General features: G+C 41.0%; 1 protein-coding gene across 1 annotated transcript in view; it reads left to right on the forward strand.

Annotated features, from left to right (window-relative positions):
* Nucleotides 1-23,903, forward strand: part of SIK2 (salt inducible kinase 2) — a 133,954-nt gene that overhangs the window by 66,143 nt on the left and 43,908 nt on the right. Inside the window, exon 4 of the mRNA XM_008150154.3 lies at nt 20,342-20,503. Coding sequence (XP_008148376.2) covers nt 20,342-20,503 — 162 coding nt within the window. The remainder of the gene's footprint in view (nt 1-20,341; nt 20,504-23,903) is intronic.

Genomic DNA, 23,903 nt, shown 5'->3' on the forward strand with positions numbered 1-23,903 from the left:
ATCCAGCACTGACTGCCACTGCTACAGGCGCGACGACCCAGCACTGACTGCCGAGGGGGCTGCGGATCAGGCCTGGAGAGAGGCCTGGAGAGAGAAGCAGGGTCTGATCCATAGCCTCTGTGGCAGCTGTTGATCAGCCCTTGCCTCTCTCTTTCTCTCCGGGCCTGGCCAGCAGCCGTGCCTCTCTTTCTCTCCAGGCCTCCATGGGGGCTGCTGATCAGCCTCGCCTCTCTGATCAGGCCTGGAGATAGGCCTGGAGACTCTGACTGGCATAGAAACCAACTAAATAAGAACCAAATCTGGGTGAACTGTGAGGAGCCAATGGCTGCCTAGGAGGCAGAGCTTTTGACGCTGGCTGGCATAGAAACCGACCAATCAGAACCAAATCTGGGTGAACTGTGAAGGCAGAACCTAAGGTGGGGGCTGAGGAGGGTTTTTAGGGCAACAGCTGTTTGGCGGAAGGTGTAAGAAAGTGGTTCAATTTTTTAATGACCGGTTTGGCAATATAGTGCATATGGCTGGCTATCAGTCCAGATATAGGGATTATGTATTTTTGTCTGCCAAGAGCATCTCCTCCTGCTGAAAAAGGCTTCCCCCCGCCCCATTTAAGCAATCCTATCCTATATAATCTATCTATACTAATAAAAGGGTAATATGCTAATTAGACTGGGTCGACCGGCCATCTTCCGGACGTCTGACTTCCTTCCAGACAAAGCCACAGTGGTGGGGGCCAAGGCAGAGAGGGCAGTTGGGGACGAGATCAGGCTGGCTGGGGAGGGCAGTTAGGGGCAAGATCAGGTCGGCAGAGGAGGGCATTTGGGGGTGAGAACAGGCCAACAGGCAGAGGAAGTTAGGAGCGATCAGGCAGGCAGGCTGAGGGGTTAGGGGCAATCAGGCAGGCAGGCAGGTGAGCAGTTAGGAGTCACCTGTGGGATCGGGCCTAAACCAGCAGTCGGACATCCCCCAAGGGGTCCCCAATTGGAGAGGGTGCAGGCTGAGCTGAGGGACGCCCCCCCCATGCACAAATTTCGTGCACCAGGTCACTAGTTGTTTAATAACATGGTATTTAGTCTCCATGTGTTTGAATATTTTTGGGTGTTTTTACTGTAGTTGATTTCTAAATTCATTTCACTGTGATCTGAGAAGATGCTTGATATGATTTCAATCTTCTTTAACTTGTAGAGACTTGTTTTGTGTCCTAACATGAGATCTTTGTGTGATCAATGTGCACTTGAGGAGAATGTATATTCTGCTATGTTTGGATGAAATATTCTATAAATGTCAATTAAATCCATCTGATCCAGTGTGCCCTTTAGAGTCTCTATTTCCTTGGTAAGTTTTTGTCTGGAAGATCTGTCCAGTGAAGTGTGAGGGGTGTTAAAGTCCCCTACTATGACTGTATTGTTGTCAATCTCTCCGTTAAAGTCCTCTAGAAGTTTTTTATATATTTAGCTGCTCCTGTATTTGGTGCATATATGTTTACCAGGGTTATATCCTCTTGTTGGATCAATCCCTTTAGTATTATGTAGTGACCTTTGTTGTCTCTTGTAATGGCCTTCATTTTAAAGTCTATTTTGTCGGATATGGGTATTGCTACTCCAGATTTTTTTTCTTTTCCATTTGCATGGAAAATTTTTTTCTATCCCTTCCCTCTCATCTGTGTTTGGCTTTTATTTTGAGGTGGGTCTCTTGTAGACAGCATATAGTTGAGTCATGTTTTTGTATCCATTCAGCTACCCTATGTCTTTTGATTGGAGCATTTAATCCATTTACATTTACGATTATTATTTTTTTTAATTTAATAAATCTTTATTGTTCAGATTATTACAGTTGTTCCTCTTTTTTCCCCCCATAGCTCTCCTCCACCTGGTTCCCACCCCTCTTCCCTTACCTCCCCCCCACTGTCCTCATCCATAGGTGTACGATTTTTGTCCAGTCTCTTCCCGCACCCCTCACACCCCTTTACCCCTGAGAGTTGTCAGTCCACTCCCTTTCTATGCCCCTGATTCTATTATATTCACCAGTTTATTCTGTACATCATATTGGTTTTTAGATTCACTTGTTGATAGATATGTATTTGTTGTTCATAATTTTTATCTTTACCTTTTCTTCTTCTTCCTCTTCTTAGAGAATACCTTTCAGCATTTCATATAATACTGGTTTGGTGGTGATGAACTCCTTTAGCTTTTTCTTATCTGTGAAGCTCTTTAGCTGCCCTTCAATTCTGAATATCAGCTTGGCTGGGTAGAGTACTCTTGGTTGTAGGTTCTCGCTATTCATCACTTTGACTATTTCTTGCCACTCCCGTCTGGCCTGCATAATTTCTGTTGAAAAATCAGCTGACAATCATATGGGTGTTCCCTTGTAGGTAATTAACTGTTTTTCTCTTGCTGCTTTTAATATTCTCTCTTTGTCTTTTGCTCTTGGCATTTTAATTATGATGTGTCTTGGTGTGGTCTTCTTTGGATTCCTCTTGTTTGGGGTTCTGTGTGCTTCCTGGACTTGTAAGTCTATTTCTTTCACCGGGTGAGGGAAGTTTTCAGTCATTATTTCTTCAAATAGGTTTTCAGTATCTTGCTCTCTCTCTTCTTCTGGCACCCCCATAATTCTGATGTTGGTACGCTTGAAGTTATCCCAGAGGCTTCTTACACTATCTTCAAATTTTTGGATTCTTTTTGCTTTTTGCTTTTCCAGTTGAGTGATTTTTGCTTCTTTGTATTTCAAATCTTTGACTCCTCTACTTTGCTTTTGGGTGTCTGTATAATATTTTTTATTTCAGTCAGTGTATGTTTAATTTCTAGTTGGTCCTTTTCCATATCCTCAAGGGTCTCTCGCATATCCTCAAGGGTCTCGCTAAATTTATCGGCCTTTTCTAGGAAATTCTTGAAAAACCTTATAACCGTGGTTTAGAACTCTATGTCCAGTTGTTTGTTTTCCTCCATTTCTTTGGTTTGTGATCTGTTTCTTTGTCTCCCCATTTTCGCTGCTTCACTGAGTTGGTAGGGTAGCTTTGTGTGCTAGTTGTCCTATATGGGCCAGTGGCTTGGCCTCCCCAGTTACATGAGGTGGATACTCTTGGTGCCCCCCTTTGTGGACTGTGTGTACAGCTTTGTTGTAATTAAGTCTTGATTGTTGTTGGTATCAGTGGGAGGAGTTGACCTCCAGGCCAATTGGCTGTGAGGATCAGCTGTGTCTATGCCGGGAGACAGCCTTATTCGACTAGACTTGTAAAATTGTAAAAGCCTCTGTGCTCAGCTTGGATGGGGCGAGTTTCAGAGTGGAGCTTCAGGGTGGAGCCTACAGCCTTGGCTTCCCATCGACCCTGCCCTATGAGGTTCCTGGGTCTCAGTGTCCCTCGGTACTCGCTGCAAGCACCTCTGAGAGAAAGGCGCCCTCGAGTTTCGCCTGCTGCCAAACAGTCTAGTCTCACCCCCAGTGAATCTGGATTCCCAGATTCTCGCCCGGAACTGGGGTTCAGTGCAGTCGAAACTGGGGTTTAGCACAGTCCGGAGATTTTGTCTCCTTCCCACCAGGGCAATTCAGTGGCACACTCAACCGTCGGTCCTCTGCGCGCATTCACGTGCGTGCCTCCGGAGCTCTGCCTTTTGCCGCTCCCCTGAGATTCCACCTTACAGCCCAGATTCCCCCGTATGAGCCTGGGTCCCTAGGGTCTCGCCCAGAACTGGGGTTCAGTGCAGTTGGAGCTGGGGTTCAGCGCAGTCCGGAGCTTTTATCTCCTTCCCGCTAGATAACACCCACCAGACACTCAGCCGCCCGTCCTCTCCAGCTCCGTCCTCTCCGCACGCACAAGCCCATGTCTCCGTACCTCAGTCTTTTACAGCTCCTCTGATTTTCCTTATGGTTTTCTCTTTTCTTCTAGTGGTAGGATTTCCAGTCAGCCAGCTTTCCTGTGGTTCTGGATGATGTCCGTTTTGTCTTTTAGTTGTATTTTTGAAGTTGTTGTGCGAGGCTGCAGTTTAGGTGTTTACCTATACCGCCATCTTGGTTTCTCCTACGATTATTTTTTTTAAAAAATATATTTTATTGATTTTTTACAGAGAGGAAGGGAGAAGGATAGAAAGCTAGAAACATCGATGAGAGAGAAACATCGACCAGCTGCCTCCTGCACGCCCCCTACCAGGGATGTGCCCGCAACCAATGTACATGCCCTTGACCAGAATCGAACCTGGGACCTTTCAGTCCACAGACCGATGCTCTATCCACAGAGCCAAACCGGTTTTGGCCCCTACGATTATTATTGATTAGAGACCCGGTGCACGAAATTTGTGCACTGGAGGGGTGTCCCTCAGCCCATCCTGCACCTTCTCCAATCTGGGACCCCTTGGGGGATGTCCAACTGCCGGTTTAGGGTTCGGGCCTAAACCGGCAGTCGGACATCCCTCTCACAATTCGGGACTGCTGGCTCCTAACCACTCACCTGCCTGCCTGCCTGATTGCCCCTAACCACTTCTGCCTGCCAGCCTGATCACCCCCTAACCCAGTGGTTCTCAACCTTTCTAATGCCGCAACCCTTTAATACAGTTCCCCATGTTGTGGTGACCCCCAACCATAAAATTATTTTCGTTGCTACTTCATAACTGTAATTTTGCTACTGTTAATGAATTGTAATGTAAATATCTGTGTTTTCCGATGGTCTTAGGCGACCCTGCTAGCAGTTCTCAGCCTGTGGGTCACTACCCTGCTAGTGGTTCTCAACCTTAGGCTGTACAGCAGCGGTTCTCAACCTGTGGGTCCCGACCCACAGGTTGAGAACCACTAGCAGGGTTGCCTAAGACAATCAGAAAACACAGATATTTACATTACGATTCATAACAGTAGCAAAATTACAGTTATGAAGTAGCAATGAAAATAATTTTATGGTTGGGGGTCACCACAATATGAGGAACTGTATTAAAGGGTCGCGGCATTAGAAAGGTTGAGAACCACTGCCCTAACTGCTCCCCTGCTGCCCCAATCACCCCCAACTGCCCTTCCCTGAAGGCCTGTTCCCCCCCCTCAACTGCCCTCCCCTGCAGGCCTGGTTGCCCCCAACTGCTCTCCCCTGCTGACCATCTTGTGACAACATGGAGGTGGCTATCTTGTGACAACGTGGGGCAGCCATCTTGTGATGGCGTGGGGGTGGCCATCTTGTGACGATGTTGGGGGCAGACATCTTTTGACGACGTGGGGGTGGCCATCTTGTGAGACATGGGGGTGGACCTCTTGTGGCAGCCATCTTGTGACAACGGGGCGGCCATTGTGATGCGAGGGTGTGACAGTCAATGTGCATATTACCTCTTTATTATATAGGATAGGTACTTTTTTATTGCCATTTTAATTCTGTTATGAGTAGGTTTCTCTCTCTGTTTCTTCTTCTCATTACAGCAATGCCTTTAACATTTCTTATAATGCTGGCTTGGTGGTGATGTACTCTAGCCTCTTTTTGGTCTGGGAAGCTCTTTATTTGACCGTCTATTTTGAATGTTAGCTTTACTCGATATAGTTACCTTGGTCTCAGATCCTTGCTTTCCATTACCTTGAGTACTTCATGCCATTCCCTTCTGGCCTGTCGAGTTTCTGATGAGAAATCAGATGTCAGCCTGTTTTCTTTCTCTTGCTGCCTTTATGATTCTCTCTTTGTCTTTAATTTTTGGCTATTTAATCATTTGTATGCCATAGCTTCTATAGATGCAAGCAACAGACCTTTTTTTAATTAAATTCAGAATATTGTGGCAGTTAACTGATTAACCCTTTGCACTCGCTTGCTTTTTTCTCGATTCCTTTATTCTACTCGGGATTTAATTTTTTAAATACCCCAGATTTTACAAAGCACGGCAGTAGAATAAAAAACTGGAGTTTCTTTTCATACAAACTTATTTATTTGGATTTTTTTATATTTCAAATTATTGATACATTCAAAGAGTATAAAAAAGAGTTGCTACCGATTCTAACTGTGTCGAGTCACACTCGATATCCAAGTGCAAAAGGTTAATTGTGATGTGTCTGGCCCTGGGCCTGTTTGGGTTCTTCTTGTTTGGGGTTCTTTGTGCCTCCTCAACTTGTGTGACTTTCTCCTTTACCAGGTTAGGGAAATTTTCTGCCATTATTTCTTCAAACACCTTCTCTATTCTTTTCTCCCTTTCTGCCTCTTCTGGCACACCTGCTATTCTAATATTGTTATGTTTCACATTGTCCCACAGATCCCTTAAGCTGGCCTCCTGTTTTTTAATTGCTTTTTCTTTTTGGTTCTCTGATTAAGTGATATTTTCTACTCTGTCTTCTAATTCACTGATTTGATCCTCAGCTTCCCCTTTTCTGCTGTGTATTCCTTCCAAAGTGTTCTTTATTTGTGTTATGTCATTCTTTATCTCATACTGTTCTTTTTTCATAGTTACTATATCTTTTTTCATGCTGTTGAGCATTTTTACCATCATTACTCTGAACCCTATTTCAAATAAATTTCTTAGCTCTGCTTCATTTATTTCTTCTTCTAGAGAATTCTCTCATTCTTTCATTTGGGGGTTGTTTCTTTGTCTCATTTTGGCTTTCTGTTTAGGTTTGTGACTATGTATTAGGTAGATCCTCTACACATCTCAATCTCTAGTGCAGGACAGTCCCAATATTTTTTTAAATATATTTTATTAATTTTTACAGAGAGGAAGGAAGAGGGATAGAGAGTTAGAAACATCGATGAGAGAGAAACATCGATCAGCTGCCTCCTGCACACTCCCCACTGGGGATGTGCCCGCAACCAAGGTACATGCCCTTGACCACAATCGAACCTGGGACCCTTGAGTCCGCAGGCTGACGCTCTTATCCACTGAGCTAAACCAGTTAGGGCCCAATATTTTAAATTATAGACTCCCTCCTTAGCCTTCTATATTCTGACTGAGTTGGACTTCCACTTCCTTGGTCTCATCATAGGCCTTCCCTTTTTCCTTGCTATTTATGCTTTAGTCTCTGTAGTTGTCCTTTTGGTTTCATGAGTGTGCTGCATCGTTCCTTGAATGCTTTTCTCCCCTGTTGAAGTAGTACTTTTCATAGTCTATCATTTTTATTTTTCTGTTTATTATCATTTCTGCCACCCAAAGAGAAGTTCCATGAGGGCAAAATGCCGAATATAGTGGCTAACACAAAGAAGTCACCAAGTATTTGTTAAATGAATAAATAAGTTAATGACTCTTATGCTTTAAACTCAAATTTGATCCCATGAGGAAGAAAGCATTGTGCTTTGAGATTGACCTGAAGATAATCAATACAATTGAGGTTCTAAGTAAGCTACTGTGCTCATGATTCTTTTGTTATTGATTTTATTCTGCTTCATAACTGGGGTGGGGTGTTTTTATTGAGAGCTGTACACATATATGAAATACTGGGCCAAAATCATATTATCTGCACATGTTTGTTTTTATAACCCTTCTTGCTTGATTGCCCTATTAAATGTTTCAAAATTGGAAATATAAATTTTTTCTAATGCATACTTTTTGTTGTAAATACTAGTTTCTTATTAGACACTGCAAATAGCATATTTTCATGCAGTGGGATAAAGAAATTACTGTGTATGGACAGAAGCCAGTAGTATAGATGTAGAAGTGAAACGCTCTTAAAAGGTTCTTTGCCATCAAGTTAGAATTTATATGTGGAGAGGTCTAAGGTAGGACCCTCCCACAAAGAACAAAACTTGGGGTTTATTCCTGATAAATCAGTTATCCAGGACCTGAATAACTTGTCCAAGGGCACACAGCAGTGAGAAGTAGAAACAGCATCCCAAATCAGGCTTGTTTGCCTCTAGGACCTTTTTCTACTATACTTTGAAATCTCCCTAGGTAAAAGAAATCAGGAATTTATTTTAGTTGTATGTTTTATTAAAGATATGAAACTTTCTCTGATTGGTTTATTTCACTTAGCATAATAATCTCCAGGTCCATCCATGGTGTTGCAAAAGGAGGTGGGCAAAGGGGAGGGGAAAATGAGGACATCTGTAATAGTGCCAACAATAAAAATAAAGTTGAAAAAAAGATATGAAACTTTTTGAAGTTACTATAATCAGATATTACAGCCTATTGGCTTCTATATGAGGGTTATAAATACTTTTAGAAACATTTGATTACATTTGCTTTTAATTGTTGCTGAAAACTTTAACATATAGTTACAAAAGTCAATTGTAAATAATCTTTAACATTTTAAACTATGTACCTCAAAACACATTTACTTCCCAGAAGACTGTGCTTGGCTTCAGTAGTCCCACATAGCTGGAAGAACTGATTCAGAGTCTAACAGATGTGAACAATCTAAAGTAGGAAAATTGCTGAAAGCACAATTAAATTGCCAGAGTGTACCACAACAACAATTTCCTTTAATTTTTGTCAGGCACACAATTTGAAATGATTACACACTTACAAAAACAAACAGAAAGCAAAATGTTTTAAAATCTATAGTTTCATATTCATAAATGTGTCTCAAGGTTAAGCTTAATGTAATTTAATATAAGTAATATTATAATCTAAGATTTAAAATGAGAATAATTCATGTTATCCTAATTTAATACAAATCATATACTTAATCCATTTTTAGTGTTCACAATGTAAAGTGATACATATATTAATGTACTAAAACTGTTTTTAGGGTTTTATTTTATTAATGAACCTTCCTTTCTTAGTTTGATTTTATCCAGGAATGATTGGTTAGGATCAGCACAATCTAAGTTGGCAAAGGCCAGAGTGCTGAGTTACAGTAAGATAAGAGTTGTTTTTTATAACAATGTTGTGTGTGTGTGTGTGTGTGTGTGTGTGTGTGTGTGAATGTATATGTATATATACACACATATATATATTTCAGAGAGAAAGGAGGAGGGAGAGAGATTCATTGATTGGCTGCCTCGTAGATGCCCATCCCACAACCCGGGCATGTGCCCTGACCAGGAATTGAACCATGACCTCCTGGTTCATAGGTTGACGCTCAACCACTGAGCCATGCCAGCCGGGCTCCAGCAACGTTTTGTATTGATTAGAGGAGAGAAATGTTAGAGAAAGAGGAGTAGAAATTTGAATCTGGGGGTTGAAAATAACGGATCTTCACAATATTTTGAAGAGGACAAATGAGCCAATTTTAATTACTTTATTGGAGCTTCATGGTTGATAGTGATTATATTCTTAAAAACACTATTTCCCTTCAAATTTATTATTTTCAGAAGTGTGAAGTTTATGCAAATTTGTGAGTTAAGAACCTTTGACCAGGATTTAATTATCTGATATGTGTGTGTGTGTGTGTGTGGGGGGGGGGTTAGCCTTTTTAAAAGTCTAGTTAAGCATAAAATATTAAATTGGCATCACCCTTTTTACTCCCAAAATACAAATTGATAAAATTACAAATTTAATCACTTTAATGTAACATTAATTTCATAAATTATTAATATTTTGGACTATTATTAGTCAGCTCCAGCTTTAAGGGATGTTAATTCCAACTGAAGAACAGTAATCTTGAAGTCATTCAAAGATTCTGATATCCCTGAAACTTAAGGAAATGCAACTGGCTGGGTTTCTCCACTTTGATAAGATGCTAGGAAAGCTGCCCTTTATCCTTAGAGGAAGAGAAGGGATGTCTACATGGTGGTGATGGTAGTGATGATGTTGGTGATGATTGTGAGGAGGAGAGCAGCTAACATTTACTGAGCATTTCTTATGTGTCAGGCATTGTGCTATGAAATCTAGACTTATCTATAAATACAGGTTGAGAACATTTATTATACTATATAAATTATATCTATGTAATTTAAAATGTATATATTGGGACTTCAGCTGTACTTAATTTTGGGGTTGGTAGAAGGTGGCTTTTGAATTTTTGAGATTGAGTGACTAAGATAATAGTTATAGTGACTTAGAAGGTGGTAATGAAGTTTACACAGAGAAAGATGAGTTCAGTCTTGATAACACTGCAGTAGCAGAAAGAAAAATCTGTGTAGAGTACAATTGAGTAATTATTGAAAGGTCAAATGCACTTGGCAAATCTGGAGTTTATTTTTATAAAAATTCTAATCAATGAATGAAATCTTCCAAAGCAGAGTTTCTTAACCTTGATTAAACCTAAAATTTTATAGGCCCCTCGAAATTGCATATCAGATGTAAGTGTTTGTATGTAAATACAACTTTCATTAGATTCTCAATAGAATCTGTGAGCAGGAGGCCCAGGCCAGTGTTAAGGCATGTTGTGACTGTAGTGACTAAAGTCACAACATGCCTTAACGGCACCCATGAGAAAGGCACTCAATAAGAAGAGCGTGAAAGAGAACTAACATCATCCAGTTAAAAATAAAATAGATCGGAGGTTAGCCACAAGAAGGTGACAATTTCGATTAATTCTATGAGAGAAGGAGTTTAGGGAAAAAAAGGGCAAAGGCCCAGAACTAGACCATAGTAGTTTTATGTGGTTAGATGAGGAAGAAGAGCCAATTAGTGAAAGAGATGGAGGAAAACTAGATAAACACAAAATCAACCGGGAGGGGTATTTATTTTGAGAACCAATTAAGTGTAAAATTTAGTGAAAGGTCATAAAAGGTGAGTACTGAGAAAAGGTAATTGGCTTTAGACTAGGGAAGTTACTGGTGAAATTTAAAGCAATGTCCATGGAATGTGAAACATAGAAACCATATCATAAGCATCTGGTGGATAGATGGTAGTTAGGGAAAGAAGGTACCTGAGTCAGCTCCTGACAATATAACAACAGTAATTATCATAGTTGAAATAATAGCGGCTAACATTCTTGAGCACTTATATGTGTCAGACACTGGGAAGAGGTGTTTCATTTTTATTTTTTAATTTCTTTCCTCATCTAACCACATACTAAAATACCATGGTAGTTTTTTCCATTTAATTTTCACATAACTTTGTGAGGTAGATTCCACTGTTATCCCATTTTTAGACCACCAAATGAAGGGATAGGAGATTAGGTTTAAGTAAGTTGCTCAGGGTCACATAGTTAGCAAGTGTGAAGACAGTATCTGAACCTGGGCAGCCTGACTCCTGAGCCTTTATTCTTAGCCACCACACTACTAACTTTTAGTATCTGTAGTGTGTACTGCTATGATCTGGGGAGGAAAAAAGGACAAATGTTTTTGTGTAAGAAGCTGGGAGAACACAATTATATACACATATTTTCACATACAAAATGAAACACAGAAGGAGTAAACCAAAAACTAATAACAGTTACTTTTAGGCAAGCGATAGGAACAGACTTTTTGGACTATAGGTGTTACATAGTTTTAACTTTGCCGTCGTATTAAACAGAAGGTGTTTTACATATTCAAAAGATGAAGTTAAACAGGAGACAAAAGAATCCCTAATATTTAAAAACAAACACATAAATGTACTATCTTTATATCATGGTGACAACACATAACACAATAGCTTTTCAAGTGATTTTAAAGCATTGTATTAGGCCTGTGCATTCTTAGGACAATATAATGTCAAGGTTAAAAGAACTACAAAGAAATGTTAACTTTTAAAGTTCATCCAGTAATTTTATTTTTAGTAGTAATATTAGTATGACTATTTTGAAAATATTTTATGAGTATTGTAGAATAAAACAAGTAATGTATGTTAATGTTAAGAGCCAGGATCTCGCCCGGCTGGTATGGCTCAGTGGTTGAGCATCAACCTATGAACCAGGAAGTCACAGTTCAATTCCTGGTCAAGGCACATGCCCAAGTTGCAGGCTCAATCCCCAGTGTGGGTGGGGCATGCAAGAGGCAGCCGATCGATGATTCTCTCTTATTGATGAAGAGAGATTATTCTGTCTCTCTCCTTCTCCCTTCCTTTCTGAAATCAATCAGAATATCTATAAAAAATAAAATAAAAAGAACCAGGATCTTTCATGAAGAGAAAAGAATGCAAATATAAAAACCAAAGAGAAGTAATTTCTATAACCTTAAATTTGAAATGGAATGGATTACATTTTTTTTTCTCTTTAAAAGTACTGATTTCCTAACTCTGTCCCTGAAAAGGCTTAGAAGTAGTGCCAACCAATTAACTAAAAAGCACCCAAGCACCCAGATACCATTCCCAGTGCTTTCTGGAGAAATGACTGATTCCAGGTTTGGGGCAAGAAGTATTCAAGATAAGCATCAGACATTTTTATTATGTAAGAAAGCAGTAAAGGTATTGAATATTTCTGTGGTCATATTAAAAGACAAAAACATTGTAAAGGGGTTCCTACTAGACAGGTGGAAAAATTTGAGCATCAAAAAGAATAGTGACTATAGGTGATTGAAACTGAATATATACGAGTAAGAATCCATGCACTCATTATGATGATAGCTAAGAGAATCATACAAGAGAGAAAGGGAAAAGAAAGCTAAGTGTAAGAGGGAGACACACACACACACACACACACACACACACACACACACACACACACAAATCCTAATAGATACTATTGGAGGTAGTCATTGTACCAACCCCTTACTCTGAAAATTGGTACTTAAGGAGGAAGAATTGAACATTTGAACAGTTTTCCTTCCTCACCTGTTTTAGTTGTGTTCCAGGATAACTAAATAGCCCTAACTGACAAGAGAAAATTTTTTTCTACAGAAGAATTTTATCTAATAAATGTGGCAGGAATTTTTAAAAAATAGAAAGACCACAGTTTTGCAAGTGAATTGATTGAGATATGACCACCAATGAATACTGAAATCAGTGCTATGGTTCTCAAAGTGTAGCTCCCATTCCAGCATTTTAAGCATCACCTGGATACTTCTAAAAAATATGTAAGTTCTTGGGCCCTTTCCAACACCTACACTATATCAGACACTCTGGGGTAGGTCCCAGTAATCTGTTTTAACAGCCCTCTAAGAGTTCTGTTGTATACTTAAGCTTTAGAACCATATTTGGAGAAAGAGTGATGGGAATTTTTCATTGAAAGATCAGTCTGTCATTCCCATAATTCACTGATTGATCTTAGTGCTCCTAAAAGTAGGAGAACCATATCTTATACTAGAGGCCCGGTGCACGAAATTCGTGCACGGAGGGAGGTTGTACCCCAGCCTGTACCCTCTCAGCCCAGCCTGTACCCTCTCCAATCTGGGACCCCTCAAGGGATGTCCGACTGCCCATTTAGGCCCGATCCCAGGGATCGGGCCTAAACGGGCAGTCGGACATCCCTTTCACAATCCAGGACTGCTGGCTCCCAACTGCTTGCTTGCCTGCCTTCCTGATTGCCCCTAACTGCTTCTGCCTGCCAGCCTGATCACCCCCTAACCACTCTGCTGCCAGCCTGTTTGCCCTCAACTTTCCCTCCTCTGCCGGCCTGGTCACCCCTAACTGCCCTCTCCTGCAGGGTTGATCACCTCCAACTGCCCTCCCTTGCAGGCTTGGTCCCTCTCAACTGCCCTCCCTTGCAGGCCAGGTGCCTCCCAACTGCCCTCTCCTGCTGGCCATCTTGTGGTGGTGATCCTGTGTCCACATGGGGGCAGGATCTTTGACCACATGGGGGCAGCTATATTGTGTGTTGCAGTGATGATCAATCTGCATAGTACTCTTTTATTAGATAGGATAGAGGCCTGGTACAGGGGTGGGGGCCAGCTGGTTTGCCCTGAAGGGTGTCCCTGATCAGGGTGGGGTACCCTTGGGGCGTGGGGTGGCCTGAGCGAGGGGCCTGTGGTGGTTTGCAGGCCAGCCACGCCCCCTGGCAACGCAAGCGGAGGCCCTGGTAACTGGAATTTATTTTCCTTCTACAATTGAAACTTTGTAGCCTGGAGCAGAGCCAAGCCTGGGGCTCCCTCCGAGGCCCGAAGCCATTTGTGTTAGGGTTATAATTGAAACTTTGTTGCCTTAAGCGGGTGGGCCTGGCCAGGGTGTGTGTAAAGCTTTGCTTCCCCTGTTGCCAGCGGCAACCCTGGCCTGCTCTCTCAAACTCCATTCTGCCGCCATTTGTTTGAATTTGTTTACCTTCTATAATTGAAACTTTGTAGCTTGAGTGGAGGCTTAGGCCTGCAACGGCTGGCAGAAAGCTTGGCTTCCTCTGTTACCTAGGAAACCTTGCTCTCTGTGGCTGTAGCCATCTTGGTTTGGGTTAATTTGCATGCTCGCTCTGATTGGATGGTGGGCGTGGCTTGTGGGCGTGGCTTGTGGGTGTGTCGGAGGTATGGTCAATTTGCATATTTGTCTATTATTATATAGGATTCCTTCTAGTAGATCTGCCTGTGACATATTTTTTCCACCCTCCAAAAAAATGCAAACATGAATCTATTCTATTCTTTATACTTGAATTCCAATTTGTAGGAAACTAGTGAAATCTCGTGAAATCTCACGAGACCTGGGACCCCAGATCCTGCTGCGCGGAGTCCCAGAATCAAGTCCCTGCTGACCCTCGCACACTTCGCCACACACGCAGCCCCGCCCACCCGCGTGTGCTTCATTTCGCATGCAGCCGCCTGGTGACCTGTCTTTGGTCATTACAGCTTTAGGGCCACTGGGTTTTTATAATATAGATACAGAAGCTAGAAGAATAATTCAACCAAAATTATGAGGAAGCCAAGGACAAATCCAGAATGTAGGACATCCAATCCAGTTTCTTTAAGTCAGTGCCATTGGGAAATGGGGGGAGGGGAAGAGGAACTGTTCCAGAATGAAAGGACTCCAAACACAAAATAAGTAATTGCAAAATGTACATCTTGTTTGTACCCTGATTCAAATAGCCAACTAGGGAAATCTGAATTCAGACTATGTATTAGATAATATTAAGTAATTGTTGATTTTGTTAGGTGTGATAATGGTATTGTATTTATATAAGAAAGGGGTGTGTGGTTTTTTTTGGTTTTTTTTTTTTTTTTAATTACTTTTTTTGTTTTTTTTTATTTTTTTAAATTACTTTATTGATTAAGGTATCACATATTTGTCATCAACCCCCTCTCCCTGTTCTCTTCCCAAGGTGTGTTTTTTTTTTAGGGATACAAAAGTAGGGTGAAACAAAATTATGTCAAGATTTGCTTTAGCCCTAGCTGGTTTGGCTCAGTGGATAGAGCGTTGGCCTGTGGACTGAAGGGTCCTGAGTTCTATTCCAGTCAAGGGCACATGCCTGGGTTGCGGGCTCGATCCCCAGTAGGGGGCGAGCAGGAGGCAGCCGATCAATGATTCTCTCTCTTCATTGATGTTTCTCTCTCTCTCTCCTTCTCCCTTCCTCTCTGAAATAAAAATAAAATAAAATAAAAAAGATTTGCTTTAGGTTACTACAGAAAAAAAGAAAAGCAAAAAGGAATTTAAAGGGAAAAAGGATAAATGAAGCAAGTATGGCAAAATTTTGAGAACTCTTGAATCTCAGGGATTCATTATACTAATTTTTCTACTTTCATGTATATTAGAGACTTTTATAGTAAAAAGAAAATTTAAAATGATTTGCAAAAGGAATATATTTATTAGTACATATTTCTTTCTGTTCTAGCCTTTATCACAGCATATTGTAATTGCCTGTATATTTGTCTAGCCCAATATTTCTCAAAATATCAGTATTGAAAGACCAATTTTTTAGTTGTCCAATGTATCACAGACCATGACTTTTGTAATATGCAATAAAAACCAATTAACAGAAAAACAAAATGGGGGGAGGACATACAAAATAAAACCTTAAAAAGTTTTATTATTAAAGTCAACAAACAAGTAGGGGGGAGGGGGAGTAATGGGGGAATAAGGACACATATATAACACCTTAACCAATAAAGAAATTTTAAAAATAAAATAAAGTTAACAAACAAAATTATATTTCACTTAACAATCAGTACAAATGCAAACATAGGAAAAAAACAATTTTTAAAAATATATTTTTTTTATTTATTTCAGAGAGGAAGAGAGGAGAGAGAGACAGAAACACCAATGATGAGAGAAAATTATCAATTGGCTGCCTCCTGCACGCCCCCTAATGGGGATCGAGCCTGCAACCCGGGCATGTGCCCTTGACCAGAATCAAACCAGGGACACTTCAATCTGCATACAGACGCGCTATCCACTGAGCCAAACCAGTTTGGTCAGGAAAAAAAAAAATTTTTTTTTGAAAACCAAATCCACTCATCAAAAATACATAGGCCATGAGTGTAGACAAGAGCTGTGACACATGAGTGTGTGTGCTCTTTGCATGTTAACTTGAGGTCCTGGTTTATTAACTGGAGCTTGGATTGATAACAGTGCCCTTTGCTGAGGATAGTGTTTTGGTTTTACTGGCAGCCACAGGTTTTTGCCTCAGTTACTTCTATTGATTTCTCAGCAGATGTATAGTTTTGAAGGCTACCTACACTGCAGAAATCATGAAGAATGGGGAAGATAATAGATATGCTTGCTGTAATACTCGATGAGATTTTTGCTTAAGGGGTGAAAATACCACTTCTTTAAATAGTTGGTCTCTTAATCTCTGGAATGCAGCTGTTGTCATTTTTCTCACACTGTGTGTTACACATTTGTTGACATGTGATGACTGTGACTCTACATGATAATTTTAGGCTCAGATGTACCGTGCCTTTGTTTTTCCAATAGTACTCTTCTTGCCAAGTGTTAAATCTTTTTTTCCCCCTTGGCTGTGGTGGTGCCAGTTTTTTACTGACTGCTTCAAAAAATATCAATTGCTGTAGATTCTATTGTGCTTCCCAGGACTCGTTTTGTAGGCAACAGTTTGGTTTTGTTTTTTCCATATGCATTAATCCATACTTGTTCACATTGGATCTGCTAGGTTTCTCTATGTTGCCAAAATTTCAAAAATATTTTCCAACAATGCACATTGACTCAACATTTTCAACAGTAAGAAATTTTGTCTGTCGTTTGTCTAGGAAATAACTGCCTCACTGTAATAGAATTTGGTGTGGAATCATAGGGAATCCTATCTAATAAAGAGGGAATATGCTAATTGACCATCACTCCATCACAAAGATGGCTGCACCCACAGCTGAGGCCAAGTTCCCATAAGGGGCCTTAACGAGCAATCAGCAGGGACCTGAGACTATGCCCTCCCCCACCCCCGTGGGGCTTGACAGGGGACCTCAAGGTGAGCTTCCCATCCTGGTGCTGGGCTAGGGGACCTCAGGCTGCTCCCCCCGCCCCAGCGCCAGGCTGGGAGACCTCAGGCCGCACCCCCACCCTGGCACCAGTCCGGGGGACCTCAGACTGCACCCCCAGCCTGGCAGGGCTTGACAGGGGACATCAGGCCTTGCCCCTCGCCCAGCGGGACTTGACGGGGGACCTCAAGGTGCACCCCCAGTGCTGGATCAGGGGAACTCAGGCCGCGCCCCCGCCTGGTAGGGCTTGACGGGGGACCTCAGGACCTCCCACCCAGTGGGGCTTGACAGGGGATCTCAGGCCATGTCCCCCACCTGGCAGGGCTTGATGGAGGACCTCAAGGCACGCCCCCTGCCTCGGTCTGGGCTGGGGGACCTCAGGCCATGCCCCCCATCCTGGTGCCGGGCCAGGGGACCTGAGGCTACACCCCCTGACAAGGGTGGGACTGGCCAGGTCTGGATCTAGCCCAATGCGGCGGGGGAGCCCAGCCGGGTCTGGGTCTCACGAGATTTTGAGGTGCATGTGGGTGGGTGGGGACTTGACTCTGGGTCCAGTGGTATGCCCCAGACTCTGACAGGAGGAAGGTTTTCATATACATTTTACTAATTTTCTTTCATCTCTGACACTTCTATTATAGAGAAAGGGCAAATAGCAATATTAAATTATTTCCTCTAACTAATCCCCTTTTAATGTGCATGAATTTCATGCACCGGGTCACTAGTATATTACTAACCAGCCAAAAGAGATTTGAATCTCTTCACAGAAAATGTTGCATTCCCTCATTAAGTTTGACCCACAGGTCCAACCCTTCATTATGGTTTTCCCAACTCATCCAGTATACTAGTAGAAGGAGGCTCAGGTATACTCAGGAATAGAAAGCACGGGGTCTACTTGACAGTTTATTTAGACCATATAGTTTGGACATTTTGACTGAAAATCCAGCATATTTGTTCTTAAGTGACCCTTTTTGCCTTTCAGAATGATGGATGGCTACTATGTGGGCTCTGTAAAGGCAAAGGGAAGATGTGATGAGCTGATGATCTCAGTTTGTGATAATAGTCGATATAGAAGAATATACAAAATGTCCAACTAGATTTAAAGCCTATAACTTGTAGAGTATAACACTAATAGTCCATGTTTTATAATACTGTTGATGAAAAGTTTCATGATAGCATCCAGGATAAGACCTTAAGTAATTAAGTATTTAAGTACTATACCTATGATGTTTTGTGCACTGCTAAGCATTGTGGGAAGTACAAAGAAGAATGATATTGTCCCTACCCTCAGGAAGCTTTAATGAAGGTTTTTTTGTTTTTTTCTGAAACACTGTATTAGAAGTGGGGCTGTGTGTGTATCCAGGCATGAACACAGGTTGGGGTAGTTATGATATAGTATATGCAGATAAAGTGTGAGGCAGTGTGTTATAAGTGACTAGCGTTCCCATTGCAGGAAAAATCCTGCAATAGGGTTTCCTGCTGCACTCTACCCTGCCCTGCCTCCGCTCCTCCCTTGTCCCCCAGCCCGCCTTCTCCGCCAGCCCGCCCCGCTCTCCTTCCTTCTCCCCCAGCCCCGCCTCCGCTCCTCCCTTCTCCTCCCCCTGGCTTGCTTGCTTCTCCGCAGCTTTGCTCCCTTCAGCATCTCTTGGCTTCTTTCTACACTGTCTTGATATGCAAATTAGGCGCCATCTTTTTGGGGGTAATTTGCATATTCGTCCTGATTGGTTGGTGGGCGTGGCTTGGGCTAGCGAAGGTGCGGTCAATTTGCATATTTGTCTATTATAAGGTAGGATAAGTTCAAAGAAGAGAGATTTGAAGTGATTTATTTCTATTTGAAGTGGCGAGGGACTGTTTAATATCAAAGTGGCATTTGAATAGGGTTTGAAAGGATGGTTATGATTTTAATAGGAATTTAGTAAAGAAGCAGCTTGATATAGTAAAAAAAAAAAAATTTTTTTTTTCAGAGTTTGTAGTTCCATATCAGCCATCCACCTATTAAATATATGAAGTCAGCCAGGTTACTTAATTCCTCTGATCTTCAGCTTCCTCAAATATAATAGAAATTAGAGTAATAGTTATCATAGAGAGGTGTTAGGAAGATTGAGATACTGTGATGTGAACATGCTTTATAAACTGTAAAGGGCTGTACAAATGTTAGTAAATTTTATAGTAAATATGAGGATGACACGAGCCAAAGGCATGGAATTTGCAAACAGTAAACCACGTAGTCTAGAGCAGAAAATGTGTGAAGGTGCTGTGACTACTGATTCACCTGTACAGTTCCTTACTTGGGGAAATAATTAAAAAGAAAAGCCTGTCATGATTCATGTTGCCCTCTTTCCCTCAAAAGATCGTTTCAGAGGCCTTTAAGATCTTCAGGTAAAACTTGTATGAGTTGCATATTTATTTTAGTTTGATTAGATTTATATAAACATATGCAGAATTAATTTTTAGGTAAATTGCTTTAATAGAGATTATAACATTGCACAGAGGACTAATGTATCTTGCAAAGTATATTTTTTAGAGAACAGAGTCTCTCATAAGAGTGCTTGGTTCCAAGAACAAATCTGCATGTTCTTGGGTAGATCTGAATTGCTCCATTGAACAACAAGGTGTGAATTATTGGAGCTACTTCCAAGGATCACTGTATCTCATGTTACAGGTCTTTTGTATAATAACTACATAAAATTATTTTTTAAAAGGAGGATAACCTTGCCCAGCCAGTATGGCTCAGTGATTGAGTTTCAACCCAAGAACTAATTCGATTCCAGGTCAGGGCACATACCCAGGTTGTGGGCTCAATCCCCAGAATAAAGCATGCAGGAGGCAGCTGGTTGATGATGTTCCTCTATCATCAATGTTTCTATCTATCCTTCTCCCTTCTCTCTCCAAAAATCAATGAAAACATTTTTTTAAAAACAAAGAAAGATAACCTTGATTGATTGGATGTCAAAGAATTGATTCATGTTCTTTGTTTTACATAAACGTTATTTTTTAAATGTGATTAGGAATATTCAGTACTCAGTAAATTTTTTAAGAACATAGAGAGTGCTTGGGCATAAAGGTCACTTTGAGTTGTACTGTGAATATTATGCCACTTGCTATTGTCTCATCTTGGACTCTTCATTTTTCTGTATACTAGTGAAATATGATTGGAATTGCTTTTCTTAAGGCAAGAAACTTGGAAAACAGCATGGTATTTGAACATTAACCTTTAGTCATTATAAAAGCTTTTCGATGGGAAAAAAATCCCAAATCCCAATGTTTAGGTCATTTTATTTTGGTGAATATTTCAAATTCTCTCTTCTTTTACAGACTATCTTGCTAATCACGGCCGGTTAAATGAGTCTGAGGCCAGGCGAAAATTCTGGCAAATCCTGTCTGCTGTTGATTATTGTCATGGTCGGAAGATTGTGCACCGTGACCTCAAGGCTGAAAATCTCCTGCTGGATAACAACATGAATATCAAAATAGCAGGTAACTGGGGCACAGCTGGCTCTAATGTGATCAACTGTGAGTCCTTGTTCTGGGTGTTTGCAGAAGGAGAACTGCAGGCAGAGATTTGGAGCATTTCTACTGATGACATCAAACTTTCTCAAAAAACAAGTGTGTTTTATTCATTTCCTTAGAAATATATGCAATGAAAAGAAAGGGAAATCGGTTTGTTATTAATGTGCACAGTGGCAGGGCTATAGCTGGTGTCTCATTTGTATCCTTGGTCTGATTTGTGTCCAGGTCCATTTGTGGGGCCCTGCCAGAGAAGAGGGATGCTAGGTCTACAGCAGCAGTGCAGGTTGCTGAGGCGAGTGGCTACAGTGAAGTTACAGACAGGGAAAACGAAAAGGGAGGGATGTAGGTTGATAGAGGAGGAGCAGGTAGGCCAAGACCAAAATGTGAAGGGTCTTGAGTGCCATGAAAAAGATTTTAGAGTTTATTCTGTAGGTCATAGGGAGTCTAACCTACTGAACATTTTAGGGTGGGGATAGGGGTGAAGTGGGATTGGGATGACAGATTTACATGTTAGAATGATGTCTCTCTCTGGCAGCAGAGTAAAGACAGGTGGGACATGTGAATAAGACTGAAGACAGGAAGATAATAAGGACTCTAATGCAGTAGTCCAATCAAGAAAATGTGGGTCTGACAATAGTGTGGTGAAGGCCTGGGTCGGGGACAGGGGTGGGCTAGAAGGGGATCAATTGGGGGGGGGGGGGGGCGGGCAGGGGAGCAGCTGTAATACTTTCAACAATAAAGATAAATTAAAAAAAAAAAGAATGAATGAAAATGTGAATCTGAACTAGAGCTGAAGCAGGAGAGATTGTAGGATGAGATGGAGGGAGGGAGATTTATTTTGAGTAGTGTTTTGAAGAAGGTAAGGGGCGTGAAGCAAAAGCTTAACAACATTGCAAATGCTGGTGTTTTGTTCTAGGATTATGAAAGAGGAGCAAGGAGACAGATGAGGCCCTGACCAAGAAATTCTTGGTTGACCAGTGAGGTTAGATATTCACTGGAGAAAGTTTAGAGAGAAAACAACTCCTTGGGGTATAAAATAGAAGTTAAAAGCCTCTGATTTGTTCATTTAACTGGTTTATGTTTATGCCAGTTCCCATTAGTTTTTGTCCTGAGCATTTTGAGGAAAGTACATAATTAATTTTTATTTACTTTAACTTTATTTATTGTTACTTTAATTTTAATAATTTATTTTATTTTTATTTTATTTTTTTATTGATTAAGGTATCACATATTTGTCCTCATCCCCCCATTCCCATACCACACCCCTCCCCACACATGCCCCCACCCCCCTGTTGTCCTTAACCACTGGTTAGGCTCATATGCATGCATACAAGTCCTTTGGTTGATCTCTCCCCTTTACCCCCACCCTCCCCTACCCTCCCTCTGAGCCCCGACAGTCTGATCCATGCCTCCTTGTTTCTGGGTCTGTTCTTGTTCATCAGTCTATGTTGTTCATTATTTCCCCTAGATGAGTGAGATCATGTGCTATTAGAAATGCACTTATAAGAACTGAAAATGAGAAAAGCAATAATGGTTATGCTGACAGGCAAATGAATCAGTCTGTAGTGAGTTTCGTTCTGGGCCAACAGTTCTTTTGAGACCCAATTTCAGTGTCAAACAGTTCATTATGTGTACATGTCAGCAATGACATTTCAGTTCTGGATGGTGGACAAATGGTGGTAATGCAGGTCCAACTCTCTCTGGTTTGGTCCTGGGCAACTTGCAGTGACGCACAGCTGCTAACTGCTAGTATGGCAAGGCGACGTCCTCTGGACTGCTTCTCTTCTGTCTTCATGGCTGGAGTAGTCCTGTCGATTCCTCTCTATTGCTGGAATCCACATGGTCTCAGAGTTGTTTTCTGAAAATATACAATCATATTCTCGACCAAAAGTTAATAAAGGAATATTTTCTATAAATTTGACTTGGGATCCTATTTCATTTTTTGCCCAAATGATTTTCCTCTGGCTTGTTTTGACACCTTGTGTGTTTTTCATGGGTGTCTTGCTTTTAGCCTTACAATTAATTTTCTAAAGTATTAATTTTCTAGATGTAACTTACTTGCAGGTTAATTTTCCTTACATGATATTCTTCTACTATCCCCCCCTTTCTTGATTTAAATATTAGGAGGCTTTTGAAAATTTTATAATGTAGTCTTGATGGTTTTTAAATTTTAATTTTTTGCACTATAATATTACTGTTTTAGGTTCATTACATGGTGTGCAATTTTATCATGAGGTGAACTACCAATAAAAATTTTAGTTAACACTTTAGGAACACCTTTTTGTCCAGTACAATTAATTTTTCTAGCATATTCGCTTGTTTCAACTAGCCAATTTAAATTTGCCTGAAAACTTGACTACTATTTTACTGTCAAATTTATTACTCTAGCAACAATCTTATTTTACCCTGTAAATATTAGTGGAAGGGATTATTTGCCTTCTTGAGTAGGTCCTGAGCATTCCTGGTGGTAGGCTGGATTTAGATATCGTAAACCCACTCCCCCACACAATGGGTACAAGACAATTCAAACAATTCTTGTTGGAGTGAGAGGGCAGCTGCTGTCGACCAAGTCTCTGTCGGTCACCTGGGTCCTCATCTGAGCTGGGCATGGGAAGCACGAAGCAGCCATCGGGGCAGGAGACCTCCCTCAGAAGGGGCTAGGGTTCAGGCCCCTGCAAATAATTAATTTTAAATGCCAATGTTACATATGTTACAAGGAGGTAATGAATGGATTTTCTATTCTGCAGTCTGTGATTTTTTTTTTAATCATGGGATCGCCTGAATAAGACAAAGTATTTGATAAGATAAAGTTAATTTGCTATATTCCCACTTTATATATTATATATAAAGAATTATATGATTTGTCATTTTTGTTTTGAAAATGCAATCTACTACATTAGTGTCTCCATAGTTTCTTATGTGTGTTCACTTCTCTCATTTGTGTTTTTCCCGTCTTTTGGCCCTTCCATTTGCTCTCTTTCATTTCACTCCTTTTTGCCGACCTTCTGTAATGCACGTCCCTGGAATTTTTGTTTACTTCTCTTTGAAAACATCTGATGCCCTCAAATTGCCCTCTTCAGAGTTGGCTCTTGTTTTTTCAAGTCCTTACCTCTGTAGAAAGGAGGGGGAAACCTCTGCTTCACCTTTGCATTCATTTATCACCAAAACAAAAAAAAATCACAAGACAATACCTCAGAGGAGTTTTGGGAGTGTTTTCAGGCAGAGAAAGGTTAGAGGTCTGAGTCATATGCTCCAGGAATTACAGAGTTTGCTGTCAAAACTTCTCAAAAGAAAATGTTCAAGCAGAACCAAAAAAACTTGGAAACAAAGCATACTCAGCTCTACCTGGCTATCATATGTCTGTATG

Source organism: Eptesicus fuscus, chromosome 13 (assembly GCF_027574615.1).
Source record: "Eptesicus fuscus isolate TK198812 chromosome 13, DD_ASM_mEF_20220401, whole genome shotgun sequence".
Taxonomy (NCBI): domain Eukaryota; kingdom Metazoa; phylum Chordata; class Mammalia; order Chiroptera; family Vespertilionidae; genus Eptesicus; species Eptesicus fuscus.